This window comes from Parasteatoda tepidariorum, chromosome 7 (genome assembly GCF_043381705.1).
Source record: "Parasteatoda tepidariorum isolate YZ-2023 chromosome 7, CAS_Ptep_4.0, whole genome shotgun sequence".
NCBI classification, from domain to species: Eukaryota; Metazoa; Arthropoda; class Arachnida; order Araneae; family Theridiidae; genus Parasteatoda; species Parasteatoda tepidariorum.
The window spans coordinates 57,070,036-57,089,150 of NC_092210.1; the positions used below are offsets into that span (position 1 = coordinate 57,070,036).

General features: G+C 29.1%; 1 protein-coding gene across 2 annotated transcripts; it reads left to right on the plus strand.

The window, feature by feature from the left end:
- Positions 1-5,453: 5,453 nt before the first annotated feature.
- LOC107452031 (Ubiquitin-fold modifier 1) lies at positions 5,454-19,035 on the plus strand. 2 transcript variants are annotated; one of them, XM_043039418.2, is made up of 6 exons: positions 5,454-5,562; positions 5,887-5,931; positions 6,192-6,248; positions 9,113-9,170; positions 17,425-17,497; positions 18,912-19,035. In XM_043039418.2, coding segments are annotated over exons 2-6 (279 nt in total). In that variant the 5' UTR covers positions 5,454-5,562; positions 5,887-5,929; the 3' UTR covers positions 19,001-19,035. The 2 variants fall into 2 exon arrangements, with proteins under 2 accessions (XP_042895352.1, XP_042895350.1); XM_043039416.2 differs by lacking the exon at positions 17,425-17,497 and adding an exon at positions 12,734-12,806 and having other exon boundaries at positions 5,459-5,562.
- The last annotated feature ends 80 nt before the right edge of the window (positions 19,036-19,115 follow it).

Consider the following 19,115-nt stretch of genomic DNA (forward strand, 5'->3'; position numbering starts at 1 on the left):
TTTGTGACATCTTTTTACCACATGTGCATCTATTCATTGCAGGGGTCTCTGGATCCAAGAGAATGGTCGACCACAAACAGCAAATATACCACAGAATCACCTCTGCTACATTATCACCCTTCTGTCGATCCCCAGATTTGTTATTGATCGGACAAATCGACATAATTTTTGTCTACAAGTTGGACATCCTCCGAGTTTACTTAAAGTAGGGTCGTGTTTACAGCAACTGTGGAACAAAATACTGCAAGACATCATAAAAGACGTGTATACATCAATGTCCTTTTGTATCGCATCTTGAAGAGAACAAAACCTCCAATATATTTGTATTTTATCCTGCCTGTCAGACCTTCTTTCGATGATAATATTCATTTACAAAGAATTATTTTTCAATTCAAATGTCTACGATTCGAATTTTTAAATTTTTACTTATGCTAATTAGATATATACGTATTTTCTTTCAGGTTATATTTGATAATTCAAACGTTTACTACCAGGTACAAGTTAAAAGAGCAAATTATTCTTTTAAAACTTTTGGAATTGACTTTTCGGTTCTATTATGGCTTTTCGATTCGAATTTTTATTTTATACTAAACTTGCGTAGTCTTTAATTTTATTTGCTTGCAGGATTTGTATTGTAAATTTTAAACTTTATTAATGCCCAAAAAAACGTTAAAGGAACAAATGGATGAAAAAGAATTCGAAACAACTCTATTTTTCTTTTTGGTGTTTATCTTGAATTTTTTAATATTTGTATGTTATTTTAAAATTTGGACCGAGGAAATGAACGATCAAAGTGATCTGGAAAAAACTGCACAAGCAGTTCTGAGGATCGGTGAGCTACAGCGAGCAGGGGGCAAATATTTTTATTTTACATATTTTACGACACATTTTTTTTTCCACCGTGAAATTTAGTTTAGTGAAAACTGAATAATAAAATTTTAATGCAATTATAGTAATAGAATCATCGTCTTTTGCAGCACCACGGACTCTTACGTCCGTATAAGAATAATACTTCTTACATTGTTTAAATATTTATCTAGTTTTGGATAAAGCAATTAATAAAATCGCACATTTTTTATAAATTAATATCATTTCACTCCATTTTGCTTGATTTCTCGCCACTTTATCGGTAGTAGCCTTTAATATAATCAATGTCATGTTTAAAGGATTTTATGAATAAATTCTAAGACGTGTAACAAGGCTCGAGCTGAAATGAGCGTTGGAAGTTGTAGAGCGATGGCAAGCAGGATGCGAAGTCCTCAGACTTCAAATTCATATTTTAAATTTATTTTTTAGGAAGTTATACTCGCGAAAGCTCGCAATTGCTTCTCATTCTATGTTTGCTTTCCGTTAAACGTCAATACTTTCCCCAAAGACCTGGAATATTTTGTTTTCAAAATCTACGATTCTTATGTTTTTATGTAATTTATTCGTTTAATATCTATTATCAGTTATTTATTCTGGGACCGCGCTGAGCTTCGCCACCTCGCCAAATGCGATCAAATCGTTAATTTAGGGAAAAAAATTTTGTATTGGCGAATCATTTATTCCACTGGAAAGAAATTAAAATTAAGTCAAAATGGATTTCTCTAAACAAATTAGTGTTTTTTGTTTGATTTCAGTGATTTTTAGTAGATGCACCGCTAAACCAATTAGAATTGGATCCAAATTATATAAGCCTGAAACAAACTATCGTAACATAGTTTTCTACGAGAAAAAAAATTAATCATAAAAAATTGCTAAAATTTGCATTTGGCGAAGACTTTCGAAAATTGGCGAATACTTTTTATAATTGGCTTATTTACTGGCTAATAATTTTGAATCCTTAGCGCGAGCCCCTGTTTATTCATTATCAGCTTTATTCATTTTGTTAATACATATGTTAATCATAACGTAATGGACGATTACTTAAATTTTTTTAAAAAAAAATAAGCATCTGAGCTTGAGAAAAATAAAATTTTACCAAGTGAATACAGATTGTGTGACTCAATAAAAAGAAATAAATGACAAGTAATTTTACTGGATGATGACACTTTTAACAATTCAAATAGGTAATGGTTATTATTGCTCTTTATTAAGCAAATTTTCAATTTTTAAGAATTTCGCTATAAATGTTAAGATTTATAACTAGCAATGCGTTCTTTTTTCATAACTTGCGTTCTTTCCCCCCTTTTTTTTGTTACTTTTGGTCGAAATTTTGACTCATATCCTTTGACTTGATATTATTATCAAACATCTAATTTATACATAAAAATTATTAAATATAATTTAAGTCTCTTTCCAAAGCGCCCCCTAAATTGCAGCTATTAATAATAATTAGAAAAATGCCTGTAACCGAAGTAGAACGTATTGTAAACTAAATGTAGGACATACAAAAAAAATTTTATCCGCCTCCTTTAATAATTTCCTCATCATTGATTTTAGCGACAACTGTGCTAACTATATAGAGTAACAAAAACAAAATAAAATGATTTTATAAATATTTTATAAATACATTTTATCATATGTATATGTTTTGAAAATTTTAACACCTATCCTTTGACTTGATATTAATATCAAAGTTATCTTTTGAGCAAAAAAATTAGCAAAAGTCATTAAAGTGTCCGCTAACTAACCTCTTCAAACGTACCTATTAATAATAATTTGAAAACATCGGTCTATAACAGCAATAGAGACATAAATCTAGTATACCTGAAATCTAGGCTACAAAAATTTTTGTTACCCAGTCTCATATCATAATCGCATCATCGTCGATTTTAGCGACATCTGTGCTAACTATATAGAGGACGAGTACTAAATAAAAAAAATTTTTAAATTGTTTTATAAATATTTCTTAGCATATGTAACCTATACAATGAATTGGTATTAATATCAAAAATCTTTTTTAAACAAAAAAATTATAAAAATTCATTAAAATGTCCGGGAAATAACCCCCTAAAACGCAGTTATTAATAATAATTAGAAAACAAAGGAGAGTAATTCCTATAACCTAAATAGACAATAGTATACTTTAGATGTAGGCTACAGCGAATCGTATAATTCAAATCACATCTTATTTCAATCATCATAATCGAATTTAGCAAAATCTGAGCTTACTAAGAGGCAAAGACAGAATAAAAAATTTCTTAAAATGTTTTATAACCTTTTTGGTCATATGTATATGTTTTTAGAATATTTAGACTATTCTTTGACTTGATATTAATATCAAAGTTCTGTTTTAAACCAGAAAATTATAGGAAAATCATTAAAGAGTCCGTCTTTATGACCCCCTCATATGTAGCTGTTAATAATAATTAAAAAACAAATGAGAGCAATACCAATAAAAGAAATAGACAGTAGTATACATAAAATGTATACTACTGTATAAATGTATACACCGAATGTATCCCTCCGCCCCATATCATAGTTGCATCATCATCGATTTAAGCAACCCATGTGCTAACTATATAGTACAACAAGGACAAAATATTTATTTTTAAAAACGTTTCATAAATATTTTTAAGCATATGTATATGTTTTTAGAAATATTGACACATATACTTTGGCTTGATTTTAGTATAAAAGTTCCCTTCTTAACCTAAAAATTATAAAAAATCATTGAAGTGTCTGAGAAAGGATCCCCCTAAAGCGCAGTTATTAATAATAATTAGAAAACAAAGGAATAAAATGCAAATAACTGAAGTAGGACAAATTAGACATTAAATGCAGGCTACACAGAATTTTTTTACCCGCCTCATATTATATTTGCATCATCATCAATTTTAGCGACAACTATGCTAACATATAGAGTGACGTAAACTAAATAAAATAATTTCATAAATATATTTTAGCATATCAATATGTTTTTAGAAATTTTAACACCTATCCTTTGACTTGATATTAATATCAAAGTTCTCCTTTAAACCGAAATATTATGTAAAAAAAAAAGTCATTAAAAGTGTCCGCCAAATGACGCCCTCAAACGCTGCTGTTGACAGTAATTTAAATCAAATGAGAAAACACGAAATTTCATAGAAATAAACAATCGACATATTCTAACGTCGCTAAATATTTTGGGACGAGAACATATGAAAAAGGAAACCCATTTTTTTGCTGGGAAACGGAAATTTGTTTCTAAAGGTCGGGGAGGGGTACGAACTAGTTTCATTGAAGGTAATACGTCATAAGTTTCTATTTGAAAATAGAGAGTATGAAGATAATTTCAATTTATTGGCGATCGCAACACTCGAATACGCCATCTGGGGAGTGATCGGTTTCATGCCTTCAGCCCTTCTTCCTTCCCTCTCCTCCTCTTTTCAGTTGTATAGGAATGTACTACGCTATTTTCCCTTTTTTTAATATTTTTCCCTTTTATTTAATAAAACAATTTTTTAAAATTTCCGTGATACTGTTCCTTAGAACTATGTTTAATGTAGTTTTCAGTTCCATATAGTTTTCCAAATTAAAAGATTTTAATCTATATGAAAATCGAGAGAGAAACTAACATACTTCCTTCCTCTATGACTTTCCACACGCTAATGGTGAAAGCATGTGAAGTGTTGCCATAGGAAGAGAGTTCTGCTCTACGCCACCTGCAGCCCATTTCGATCGCCAATGTTCCCAGCTAAGAGGATAAACTTGTAAGGGAAAAATTTTTCTGCTGTTCTTAATTATTACCTAGAAAAAAAAAAGAAGTTTAATAATTCTGTTGCAGGAAAAAAAATTTTTTTTTAAATTATTCATAGCTTACATTCTTAAAATTAAATATTTTCAGGCTAGGCTAGGGAATTTTTAGGATGGACCTTCTGAAGCCTATGGTTGGATGCTAGAAGGTGGGTGAATGCTCAGAGGGTGATAAGACCACACGTAGGGTAATAAGGATCATAGCTTGCAATTTTTTTTGCTTGCGAATCGGAACCGAATTGGCGGAAGATATGTATCCCCAAAATGATCGCCAATGAGGTTCTCTTTCGGTGGTGAAAAATTTAGGGAAAAAGGTGTTTAGCGGAATATTACATAACTTCCCAAAGATCTTTGAACGGTATCAGTCCGCCCACACAGATTCTTCCATCTTTTTCAGATTCTTCCATAATTTTTACTAATCAGCTGACTCTCATTCGTTTAAAAAAAAATCCCAATCAGCGAGAATGGTCCTTTCGAAATCTTCTACTTTAAGGACCGTTTACACTGTATACCTAGTATTAAAATCCAGAGTTGTGACGAACTGGATGGTGAAATACTAAATTTTGATCTGTATAAACAAGAACTGATCTGCTAAAAACTTGCTAATCAGCTACTCATGTCGCATCTTCAATTTCTTTAAGAGCTCGCTCACACTTTATGCAAATAAAAAGCTAATTACTGAGTTTTTATTTTTAGCAAAATTTTGAGAATTTATATCACCAATCAGGATCTCAAATCACAGTGTACAGTGAGAATAATCCGTAAAATGAAGCAAAAATGTTTTTCTTCTTTCTGTTTTGCCTTTTTAACTGTATTTGTAGTTTCTTATGATTGTTGATCTTGATGGTTGATTGTTTTCATTGATAGATCTAGTTCCATTTTCACTGACGTGGTTTTCTGGTATTGTCAATTTTTATGAATTAGAGTTTTTTTTATGTATTTAATAAATCATTTTAGACTATTTAGTTTGATTTTTTTTCTATTTCTTATATTATTGTTTTATAGTAGTATTTTTTTTAGTCATTGTGCTTCTCACATATTGCCATCATTTACGATTTTTGTAGTTCATGTTCATTTGTTTTTATTGTAACGAAACAAAAATGTATAAATATATATATATTGTTAGAATTGTATATATTAAGTATTTATTTCCCTATTGCTTTTTTTACGTAATAATGTCTCACATAAGTTTTCTCGTTGTTTAAAGTCTCCTTTTTTTTTCAGGAAATCATTTTAGAAGCAGTTACTTGAAGTTATATTTCTTGCCATGTGAGTATTTTGTGATTAGAAATAGTTGTAATTAAAAATAGTTAGACAACCTAGCACTCCACTAATTGATTTCTTTTATGCGTGCTTGGCGTAATTGTTTTTTTTTTGCATTCAATTTCTTCTCATTTTTTGTGCCAGTAGTTTGAAAGCTCAACACCTTTTACAATTTTTTCTATTTATATATTTATGGAATAATAATTAAATTTTTACATTTGTTCAATTACATAAAATTTTGGTTAATTACCAATTTTTTTTTTTAGGTCTAAAGTTACATTCAAAATAACTTTGACATCTGATCCGAAGTTACCTTTCAAAGTGTAAGTATTTAATTTAAGTAGCGTATATAATTTGCTTGAAACTAGTTTCTAAATTTGATACATGAGAAAGTGTCAATAAATTTGAAAGATCTCATGTGCTAGTGAATAAATTGTGCTAGTCAATAAATTTGAAAGACCTCATTATTTAAATCTCTAGAGTTTTACTAAATAATGAAGTTAAAAACGATGGTGCATTCCAGGTTATTACTTTTTAAATTAATAATTTTTCAAAGGACAAGTGCAAGTCTATATGTGCCAGTACAATCAACATTGGCTTTTAATATCGTCATTCTTGGCAAAGAAAAAAAAATTCTCTAAAACAGGTGCAGATGATAACTAATCAGAACTGAATATGATACCAAAATATTTTAATGAAATTCTAAGGCATTAGCATAAGCCTTTGCATATATTTGTAGTTTTACTGATTTTAATTCATTAATCTCACCCCTTTTGTTTTTTAAATTTAGTCATTCCTTGATGATGTAAAGTACCCACTGTTCTAAACATAATACAAAAAATAAAAAATATTTTTGTAAATTACTGTTGGCATTATCGTAATCATTTACAATTTTAGTGTACAATAGGAGGTTCCACTTTTTACACGTTTTGCTTTTTAACCGGCTTGCTAGTATTTATTTTACTTTCCCCCCCCTGAATTTTTTCCCTACAGTGCATGATAGCAACTGCTATTCTGGATCATGAGTTATACCAGCAAATTGTCAAGAGTCGATGATTTTTTAAAAAAATATGTGATCATTTTTTAATAAAATATATTATTATTGTAATTTTGTTTAAGAAATTTTGTTAATTTATTAATTATGTTACAAGTGAACTATTACCCATCTTTTAAAGATTAAACAACTGTAATTAGAAGAAAATATGTAAACTTAAGAATATAGGATTCATCACACAATGAGTATTTTCAGTAACAATGGGTATTAAAATTAAATGTTAATGTTTATTCCATCCTACTACAATTAAAATTTTCTACACAGCTATGTAATTTAAAGTTTCTGAATTGTACAGTTTTTGTACGACTAAACATAATGTAACTTAAGTAGATCACATAAAACAAAAGGAGCTCATGATTTTTTCTTTTTTAAAAGAGATACCTATATATTTGTTTGTTAATTTTAGTTTATTAATTCCCCCCCCCCTGTTTTCTGAATAAAGTTAATCTTGAATGGTTAAAAGTTCTTATTGAGGATAACCCAGATCCTTTACAGTGATAGCTCATTGTTTTTCTAATTGAGCCCCATACCAAAATATTTTTATGAATTGCTAAAACATTTTTCATTAGCATAAGTGTTTGCATTTTTAGTGTATATATTTTTGTTTCTTTACTGTATTTTAATTTTATTCATTTATCTCTCTTTTTATTTCCTTAAAAAACCTATAAAACAGTTACTAAAGAACTATGTATGTTTTAATTATCATCTTATGCAGAGAATCAGAACTTTGGGTTCACCGGCTAAAAGTGGTTTATAAATTAATACTGAGAACAATTTAAGAGCCGGGGGAAAAGTTACATAAGACTACAAAGGCTTTCAGGCGAAGGTTTTACTTTAGTTTTATGAAATTCTTCTACAAGTTCTCACTTTCATGTGTATTTTTAATGAAAATTAATTTATTGGAATTACATTTAAAATTAAAATTTAAATGATTTACTCAGAACATTTTAACAATATAAAATAAGAAATATTACAAAGTTTGACGTTTCACTAGATGACTGCGCCATCTAGTGATGAGTGTTCTCTCTAGCAATGGGCTGTGACATTACTAGACTAAAGTAAAAAAAATAAATTTCCAATATAAGTTAGAGTATAATTTCACTAGCAATGCCACTGGATTGACATATTTTCAAGGTTGGCAAGTTTTTGACAATCGACGGTTTTTTTTTCAGTTTTAACCATGGTTTTATGTGTCATGTCAAAAATCCAAATGTCAATGCTATTTGACAAAAGACAAGAACCCAAAATTTTGGTGTAAATATAATTATTAGCTATTATAAAAAATGAAGTATATGTAAATAAACATACATAAAAAATTACAGGTGCTGAATCAATTATGTTCAAGCAATTATCTTTATATGTCAAAATGAAAAACCTGCCCCACCGTTTTGGCATTTTTTTGGTGTGCCATCTCAAAAGTCAGATTTTGATGTCAAAAACCCAACTCTGCATATTTTATTCACAGAGCATCACGAGCATTAGAAATTTGTTGCAGTTTCTTGAGAAACCTAATATCTCTTAATTATCTTGAGAAACCTTTTAAACTGCAACTTTGATGCTAAACCAATAATCTCTAGTGTTATTTAAGATGATAGCAAAGATTACTATATTAGCTACATTGTTAAATAGAATATCAAAGTGAGTAAAACTTTGAAAGATATAATTATACCATATACACTCAATTTAATCATCTCTGTTGTCCAAGTAATTGGCATTATAAATATAGGCCTCTGTTAAAAAAATAATCCTAAGAAACTGAAGAAGTAAGATTTTACTAGATTGAAAACTTCATTAGCTTCAATATTATGCATACGAAAATAAAAGCTTCAGACGATTAAAAATAGACGCCCATCCTTATGACTTTCCAGGCATGAATCAGAAAAAGCAAAAACGGTTTAAAATATGAAATGTAAGGTTGTCAACAACAAAGGGAAAATAAAAGTCAGAAATAAAACTAAAAAAGCCCCAGTACCAGGGTAAGGTTTTACCATGATTTCCCTCTTGAAGAAGATTGATAAAGAGCATGGACTGTATAGCATTACAGTACATTGTAAACAATAAATATCATTCTTTCTTTTGATCTGAAAATAAAAAAAGCATCATAACTAAAATGTTTTTTTTTATTCTTTTTAGTCTAAGTGTACCAGAGAATACACCATTTACTGCTGTTCTAAAATTTGCAGCTGAAGAGGTATTTCATTTTTTAAGTTTAATTATTAATTATGTATTTATTAGTGTAATCACCTTTTTTGTGTGCTTGTTCAGGTGTTTAATTGTTAAAATTTATCTGTAAAAGGAAAATCATTGGTACGAAACAGAAGTTATTTTATACAATATTATAGGGATATTTCATAGATTTATTTATTATTGAGTATCAATTGTATACTATTGCAGCATTAATTTTTATACTGTGTCTGTTTATTTTTTTAATATTATTTCATTACTACATATTATCATTATTATATTTTTTTCATTGCTCAAAAAAAAAGAAGTAGAAATAGAAAGGGTGTGATGTGTAAACATTTAATGTGATGTGTAATAAAATGTAATGTGATGTGTAAACATTTTTCATAATTTTATTTCATTTATTTCAATTGAGATTTAAATTGAATTTTAATTTTATATCAATAATCGGATATATTAATAACAATACCAACAATCAAATATATTAACAATCAAATGCATTAATATAGTCAGATATCAATAATGAAATCTTATACAGTAGTAAATTATCCTCTTTTTTATGGCCAGTGGCACATAAAGCCCTTAATTTCCTGTGCCAACTCATTCAGTTAGCATCGCAGGATATTACCTGAAACCAGCTAGTTCATCCCACCTGCTTTTTTTCTTCTACTTGTCTCCTCCATGTTGGCATAGGTCTGTCTCCTTTTTTTAATCATTTTCTTTTCATATTAAGGGTGATTGGTTTCTGTTTGGTTTAATCTGGTTTTGTGAGGCTTGAATTTGATGTGGGTTGAGACAATATTTTTAGAATGCTTCTTAAGCATCTGTTTTGGTAACTATTTGGTTTTTTATTCTGCAGTTTTTTTTAGTTTCCATGTTTTTGACCTATATAATAGTACACTCCGTACCACTGCATTAAATTATTTGATCTCAAAACCTTCGTCAATTTTTTTAAGCAATATTGGAATTTTGAAGTTTTTACTCCTATTGCTGCATCTGTTCCCCCTTCCTTTCAACTATTGCACAGAGATATGAAATTCTTTCCACAGCCTTTACCTTATTTTTATTAGCCTTATTATTATTAGCCTTATTTTTACCTTAATTTTCACTTCGACCCTGAGCCTGCCATTTATTCTCATCGTTTTGTTTTTATTTATTTCCAATCAGTTTTCTGCATAATTTTACAAAATAGTTGTCTTGGATTGTAGTTCTTCTAATTTGCTTACAAATTAATCAAAATCTAAATTTTCTAGTAAAGTTCCATCTTATTCCTCTTTTTTGCATCTTGGATTGTATTTCTCATTATGCAATCAATTATGATTACGAACTATAACCTTGACATCACACACTCTTATTTAATCCCGGTTTCAATGCTTAAAGGCTCTGTCAGAGTTCTTATTTGCTTCACTTTGAATCAGTAATTCTTTAATGATATTTATAAATGTTTTGAAATGCTATTCATAATAAAAAATCTTTCTGCAGGAGCTCTGGTAGTGTTCTGCTACAATGTCGCCACGATTCTGCCACGCGGACAACTTCTAAACCAACTTGTTCTTCACGAAGTGTATTTTCAATCTGTTGATCTGTATTTTTCCAAACAATTTGGCTGGGATCAATATGAGACTAAATGATACACCCCTTTTTGAGAATTTTTACGATAATTAATTCTCTGCACTAGATGGATGGTTTTGCGCCCTAAAAACGCTTAATTAAGCTAATTAAGCACTCTTAAAAAATTTCTTATTTTAGATTTACCTATCATGCTTAAAAGTTCTTACTTTTTCTTCAGAGGAAAAAGTTTTGTTTTTATATTTAATCATTTTAAAAATTAAAATTCCAATTTTTTTAAATACAATGTTATTACTACATGCAAATTTTAACCTAGAGTGATAATTCTTTTGAGTGTTTGATTCAGGACAATAAAAGTGTCTTTTCATGTTGTCGGGAGATCGTTTTTTTTATATTTATTTAGTATTTGTTTAAAACATACATTAATGTGAAGAACTAAGATTCTATCCTCGGTGGCGACTTGGAGCCCACTGAGCTTCATATTGTGGATTGCCAGCTTGTCTGAGAAGTAAAATCGTCTGGTGCGTAATACTGACCACATTACCGTTATCATATCAAGCCGTAGTCTACGAAATTGTGGAGTCTTAATCTCCATGACCGTTTGGCCCACAATGGGAGATTACTTTTTTTAAATGTTCTCTCCATCTAGTTTCGATTCTCTTTCATTAGGAATTTACCTTGTTTGTCCTTCCCATTTAGTTTTTCTTTTCTTGCATTTCCAGTAATTTGTTTAATTGCTTGATAAATTGTCCTAATTTTTCTTCTTTCAGCAGCCTTCCATGCTTCTTCTATATCTCTCTCTTATCTTTCTTGCATTTCTAGCAAGGTTTGAAAGATTTCGTGTCTTTTTGAAAAGGTGTTTGGGAGAGGTTTTAGATCTTTTTATGGAATAAGGGCTTCCTGTCTACCATCACTTCCTCAGTAAAGTATTGTTTTACCTCTCGGCCAGTGCATGTGCCAGATACTCTGTCCTCCTCTGGCTGTGCGGGAGACTGTCACGGCAACTAGTTGAAAATTTTTCCCTCATTCCCATATTTGGGAGGGTCAGGGATCTAATTAACCTTATTATCTCTGCTGTTCTGATGCTTCAAAAACCAGTCCATCTGGCTTCTCTTACTCCAAGGAAACCTAGATTATAGTTGTCTTATCTCATTTGTTATCTGTTTATTCTTTCCAATTTCGAACATGATTCTTAGATTCTATGTTTAAATTTTTTAGCATTTCTTTTGGCTTGGACAGTGACTTTATGTACTGTGATCTCCACTAATAAAATAACTGTATTATAAAATCAAATCGGCAAGAACAAAATCATTTCAATATTAGAACATACTAAAACTGTTCTTCGATAAAATCACAATCACTGTTTTGTAAAATAAAATTTTAGTTAAGCGTATGTTTTTAGAATGAAAAACTCTGATTTTTCTTGACTCTATAATAGAATTTTCTATTTTCCATAGTTTTGACAGATGTTATCTAAAAAAATATTATACCCCCTGCAAACAAGAGGAATAAAGCATTTGTGGATTACACTTCTTAGGGAAATTAAATGGTGAAAGTTAGAAGAATCATAGAGGTGGAGTATCAAGGAATACAGATAAAAATCGAAAAAAGTTGTTAAAACTCATGTAGTATGCTTAGTCTAATTTATTTTCTCAAGTTTCAAAATTATTTTATACTTTCATCACTTGAAATAAAAAGTCTGTTAAAAGGATTAATTAGCTGTATCATAGCAATTCAAGTTACCACTTAGCACATTTTTTCCCAGGAAATGGGGGAGAAAAAAGAAATGTTAAAAGAATGCATTTACAGTTTTTACAAGGTGATTGTATTCTAAAATGCACTTGAGATTGCAGGGATGTTTGACCATGAAATAATTTGTAATTATTGTAGAGGCAATTGAGGGCAATTCACTAACTAAAATAATGAAATTTAAGCAAAACGTTTAGATTAAATTTACTTGAATTTGTCATCTGTACTTCTAGTAATTTGTTTGTTTTCTAGTTTAAAGTTACACCTGAAACAACGGCAATCATAACTGACAGTGGAATTGGAATTAACCCATCTCAAAATGCTGGTAATTTTATAATCTTTATTTCTGTCCTTTATATCTGTTTTAAACAAAAATATATGGATGTCTTTCATAATTCAGTGTCCTTTTAAAATTGAGAAATGAAAAAAAAAAAAAAAAATTGTCTTGTAAAAACATATTAATTTTAAAAATAATTAAACATCTATGATTCTTCTTTACAATTTGAATTTTTTATACAATTGTTATTTATTTTTTAATTATTTTTAGCTAATGTTTTTTTGGCCGTAATATGATGAAAATCATCACGCCTGTTTCTAAATTCCTAAAATCCTTGTTTTTACATGTTCTGGATAAAGAGGCTTCTTATGCAACTTTAATCATGTAAATAAGGTGTTGATTTATATTTTTAAAAGAAAACTTTGTAAATTATGTCAGGTCTATTAAAAGAATTTCAGTTAAATTATGTCAGATGCATTAACAAAATAATTAATACAAATTTAGGAAGCTGAATAATTCTATAAAAAATAATTGTATTAAAAAGCTACTATTTCACCTACAAAGCATAGACTATTTAAAAAAAAAACTGTTAATGTTTCTTTTCTAAGCAGTTTTCCGTTATAAACAAGTGTTACAATTTATNTTTCCAATAGGTATATTTGTTCATGTCCACGAAAAAGGCTGGATGGACGAAAATGGTGTTAAATTGTGGGTAAAAAATGTCTGGCAAATCCATCCTGGTTGCGTAAGAAAACCAGAAAGCCTTTTAGTGTGGGACATGTTTCGGTCCCACCTTACAGATAATACAAAATAATTGTTGAAACTATGTAACACCGGTATGGCAGTTATTCCGGGCGGATTGACACCATTAGTTCAGCCATTGGACGTCTGCTTAAACAAACCATTTAAAGCCAATTTAAAAAAACAGTGGAACACTTGGATGTTGGAGGGCGAGAAAACCTTTAATCTATAAATTTTGATATTCGGCGTATACCGCGCACCCGTAAATTCCAATGTTATTTTTTGTATTAAAAGTGCGCGTTATACGCCGGAATGTACGGTATATATTTTTTAATTATAAATGTAAGAATTTTTTTAAAATCTAAATATTTTTATATTTAGATTTTAAAATGCATATTCTAATATTATTGATGATATTTTCCTGTTCTAAAAAATATTTGTAAAGTTAACCTTTTTTTAAATTTTTGCTATTTGGAAATAACTTTTTATAATATCTACCTAAAGCCAATCATTGCACAATTTTTTCATTCTCAAAAGAAAGTAGAAAAAAAATTACGAGCGTTTTTTCTTCCTCCAATATGCAAGAAAGGCATTTTTTTTATATAATTCTGCAGAAAGGGGAAAAAAGTTCTGTACAAAAAAAATATTTCGAAATATTCTGCTGATAAAAAACCCAAACTTCTTTGCTTCTGTAATGAAAAATCTTTCTGCAGGAACTCTGTAATGTTCTGCGACAATGTCCCAGTGTCGCCACGATTCTGCCACAGGTACCATTCTGAACCAATTTTACTGGAATCAATATGAGGTTAAATGATGCACCCCTTTTTGATACAACCCCTCTAGAGGGATGGTTTACGCTGTAAAAGTGCTTAATTATGCATCACAAAAATTAAGCACTCTTGAAAAAGTCCTTATTTTAGATTTATTATGCTTAAAAGTTCTTACTTTTCCTTCGGTGGCAAGAGTTTTGTTTTTATATTTAATCATTTTAAAAATTAAAATACCAATTTTTTTTCAGTACAGTTTTATTACTACATAAAAGTTTTGAACTAGAGTGATAATTTTTTTTGGTGTTTGTTTCCGGACAATAGAAGTGTCTTTTCATGTTGTCGGAAGATCATTTTTAATATTTATTTAGTATTTGTTTAAAACATTCGTTAATGTGATGAACTAGGGTTCAATCCTCGGTGGCGACTTGAAGCCTACTGACCTTCATATTGCTTTACAAGCTTGTCTGAGAAGTAAAATTGTCTGGTGCACAATGCTGACAACATTGTCGTTATCATATCAAGGCGTTGGCTGTGAAATTGTGGAGTCTTAATCTTCATGACCGTTTGTCCCGCAATGGGAGATTACTTTTTTTAAATGTTCTCTCTATCTAGTTTTGATTCCTTTTCATTAGGAATTTACCTTGTTTTTCCTTTACATTTAGTTTTTCTTTTCTTGCATTTCCAGTAATTTGTTTAATTGCTTGATAAATTGACCTAATTTTTCTTCTTTCAGCAGCTTTCCATGCTTCTTCTATAAGTGCCTTATAAAACTCTCTTTTATCTTCCTTGCATTTCTAGCAAGGTTTTAAAATATTTCCTGCCTTTTTGAAAAGGTGTTAAGTTTTCTTTTTGAAAAGGTGTGAAGGTGTCTTTTTGAAAAGGTTTTAGTTCTTTTTCTTGTCCACCAGAATTTTTTTCATCAAAAACCTGTTTTTTTTTTTCATGACATAATCATAGTTTCATATAAATTAAAAAATATGCTTAAGGTTTTATATCCCCAAATGAACAGATAATTTACTTTTCCATCCTAACTAAAGGCACAATTTATTTTCACTTATTTAAAAGTCTTTGATTAGATGACAGTAATTTACAATTATTTTGCTTCTGAAGTAAAACCAATTGATCTAGTACAGTGTTTTTTGAAAAACCCACTTTAAGAAAAAAGTGAATTTTTTTAAGTTAGCCCACCCAAAAGAATTTGGATGTTTTTTTTTTTTCTGGTTGGGCCTACTTAGATGAACCATGCTGTTCACTTTTTTATCAGTGTTTGTCTTTATATAATTGCACTTGTCTCTCTGGCTTGGTAGGATATAAAAGATATTTGATCTCTTTTAATCCTTAATTAGTTTCCAGGTGTCGCTTGTAATCCATTATTTGTTTGCTTTCTTTCCTTTCTTCTCAATAGTTTCTTCCAGTATCAATAAAGTCTTTTCTTATTTTGATTGTCGTTTTTAATTTCAACATTTTTTACTTCTGATACAGCAAACTTATTTTTTAGTTTGATGGTAAATCTATAATTTTAATTTTTGTTTTTTTAGTTTAGTCAAATGCAATAGGTCTTCTACTTTTATTTTTTTAATGGTTTTGAAGTTTCAGATTTATCCCTACCTACATCTGCTCCTCGCCTTATTTTTAAATCCCTCATGGATCTTACAAATTTTCCGTTAATATCCTATCTGCTATAATTCTCCTATCTGCTTCTTTGTTTTCCCATCTGCTGATTTACAAGTCATCTTTGGATTTTCTTAATGTTTGAATTTTGTTCCACCAATGACTAGTCCATTTAAATCACAGAAGGACGCATTTTCATTTATCTGTATTTGAGCTTCATTTCCAATAGATCTTTCATCTTCATATGTTTTCTTTCCAACTTAAGCATCTACCATTACGATTAAAAGATTATGTTTTTTAATTGCAGCTAATCGTAGAAATGGTACTTCCTCTTCTGCATTATTTGTTGGAGCATACACTTGTATAGTCAGTTTTGTATACTTTGGGAAAAACCTTGCTTCAATTATCCCTTCATATTCCTAAACGATTAGACTATATTTTTGATACCTTTTCATCTAGAATAAGGGCTTCATGTCTATCATCACTTCCTCAGTAAAGTATTGTTTTATCATCTCTGCTGTTCTGATGCTTCAAAAACCAGTCCATCTGGCTTCTCTTACTCCAAGAATACTTTGATTATAGTTCTCTATCTCATTTGTCATCTGTCGAATCTTTCCAATTTAGAACATGATTCTTAGATTCCTAGTTTAAATTTTTTAGCATTTCTTTTGGCTTGGATGTGTACTTTATGTACAGTGATCACCACTAATGAAATAACTGGATTATAAAATCAGCCGCTTTCTAAAATCAAATAGGCAAGAATGAAATCATTTCAATATTAGAGCATACTAAGACTGTTCTTCTATAAAATCATGATCACCGTTTTGTTAAATAAAATTTTTGTTAAGCATATGTGTTTAGAATGAAAAACTCTGATTTTTCTTGGCTGTATAATTAGAATTTTATATTTTTCAAAGTTTTGACAGATGTAATATAAAAACTGTTCTTCCCCCTGCAAACAAGATGAATAAAGGATCTGTGGATTACACTTTTTAGGGAAATTAAATGGGGAAAGTTAAAAGAATCATAAAGGTGGTGTATAAAGGAATACAGATAAAAATCAAAAAAAGTTGTAAAACTCAAATTAATTTTATGTAGTATGCTTCTTAGTCTAATTTCTTCTCTCGAGTTTTAAAATTATTTTATACTCTCTCTTGAAATAAATGAACTCTTAAAAGGATTAATTAGCTGTATCATAGCAACTCAAGTTACCACTTAGCACATTTTCCCCCAGGATGTGGGGGAAAATTTTTTTAAAAGAATGCATTTGCAGTTTTTACAAGGTGATTGTATTCTAAAATGCACTTGAGATTGCAGGGACGTTTGACCATGAAATAATTTGTAATTATTGCAGAGGCAATTGAGGGCAATTCACTAAACTAAATTAGTAAAATTTAAGCAAAGCGTTTAGATTCTGCAATAGGCTGTTTTTTTCCTCATTTATCCCATATCTGACTCTGCATAAACATAAGAGATTGAAAGAGTAAATTCTATTTACTGGACTTTGTCATCTGTTCTTCACTAGTAATTTGTTTGTTTTCTAGTTTAAAGTTACACCTGAAACAACGGCAATTATAACTGACAGTGGAATTGGAATTAACCCATCTCAAAATGCTGGTAATTTTATAACCTTTATATCTATCTGTTTTAAGCAAAAATATATAGATGTCTTTCTTAATTCAGTGTCCTTTTAAAATTGAGAAATGAAAAAAAAAATGTTTTTGTCATGTAAGAACATATTAAATTTAAAAATAATTAAACACATGAAATTCTTCTTTACAATTTGAATTTTTTTTATACAATTCTTATTTATATTTTAATTATTTTTAGTTATTGTTTTTTTGTCCGTAATATGATGAAAATCATCAAGCCTGTTTCTAAATTCCTAAATTCATTGTTTTTACATGTTCTGGACAAAGAGGCTTCTTATGCTACTTTAATCATGTAAATAAGGTATTGATTAATATTTTTAAAAGAAAACTTTGTAAATTATGTCAGGTCTATTAAAAGAATTTCAGTTAAATTATCTCAGATGCATTAACAAAATAATTAATACAAATTTAGGAAGCTGAATAATTCTATTAAAAAATAATTGTATTAAAAAGCTACTATTTCACCTACAAAGCATAGACTATTTAAAAAAAAAACTGTTAATGTTTCTTTTCTAAGCAGTTTTCCGTTATAAACAAGTGTTACAATTTATAAATCCTAATTAAGTAATTAAAAAATTTAAAGAACTGTTTGGTAACAAAGGAGAAATCAATTTCCGGATAGTGCTATATAAGTGTGATAGTGGTATACCAGGTTTTGATAGTGGTATTCAAACCTGATATTTAATATATCATTCTTTTAAACCTTTTATTATGTAATTTTAGAATGCTTCACTCAGTTAGAAAGTGTGTCAGTGGCTTTTTTTGATTTTGAATAAAACATTTGAAAATTGTAGGGAAGAATGGTTTATGTCCATTAAAACTGGTTCTGAGAAAAACAAAATTCAAGATGGACAAAAACCACTTTTCCACAGCATGACTTATCTTCACTGTATAATAAATCTTGGAGAGAACCAATTTTTCATGTTATTGATTCGTCAAAACTTAGTAATCCTCAAAATACAAATGATGGCTGTCCAGTAGTCATTTTTGTGAAAAATAGACATAAGCAATTCTTCCCCCTTAATTTTCATTTTAGTTTTTTGTTTCTGATACTGTATTTTTAGTTTCCTTTTAACTAATTTCCTTAAAATACTATTTAATTTAAATTAAAATAGTGATTGATAGTTTTATTTAATTTTTTTTTTTACCTAAATAAGTCTACTAATCTCTCATGCTATGAAAGAGAATAAATTTAAAGTTTTTTAAAACTGCTAAGAAAAAAATATTCAGTGGGACAACAAGCATAGTAGTTAATGAAACCTATACTGTATATAATTAGTTGTATGCTATATATTAATTATATTTTACTATATTAATTAGGTTTAATTTTTTTTTTTGAAGTATTATTTTATTATTACTACATTATTAATTGTTTTCAGGTGATGTATTTCTGAAATATGGAAGTGAACTTCGTTTGATTCCCAGGGATAGAGTTGGTTTTTCGCATTCAATCCTTTGTTGTTTATAGCATGATCTGTGTAAATAAAATTATTACAATACTTATTTTATCTATTTTTTTAATTTGTGTTTAGTTTATAAATTATACAGTTTTATTCAGATTATGGTTAATAAATATTAAGAAA

Excerpts from the sequence above, each read along its gene's own strand:
- LOC107452031 (XM_043039418.2), top strand. Across the intron at positions 6,249-9,112 it reads CCGAAGTTACCTTTCAAAGT|TCTAAGTGTACCAGAGAATA; the intron begins GTAAGTATTTAA and ends TATTCTTTTTAG. Across the intron at positions 9,171-17,424 it reads TAAAATTTGCAGCTGAAGAG|TTTAAAGTTACACCTGAAAC; the intron begins GTATTTCATTTT and ends TTTGTTTTCTAG.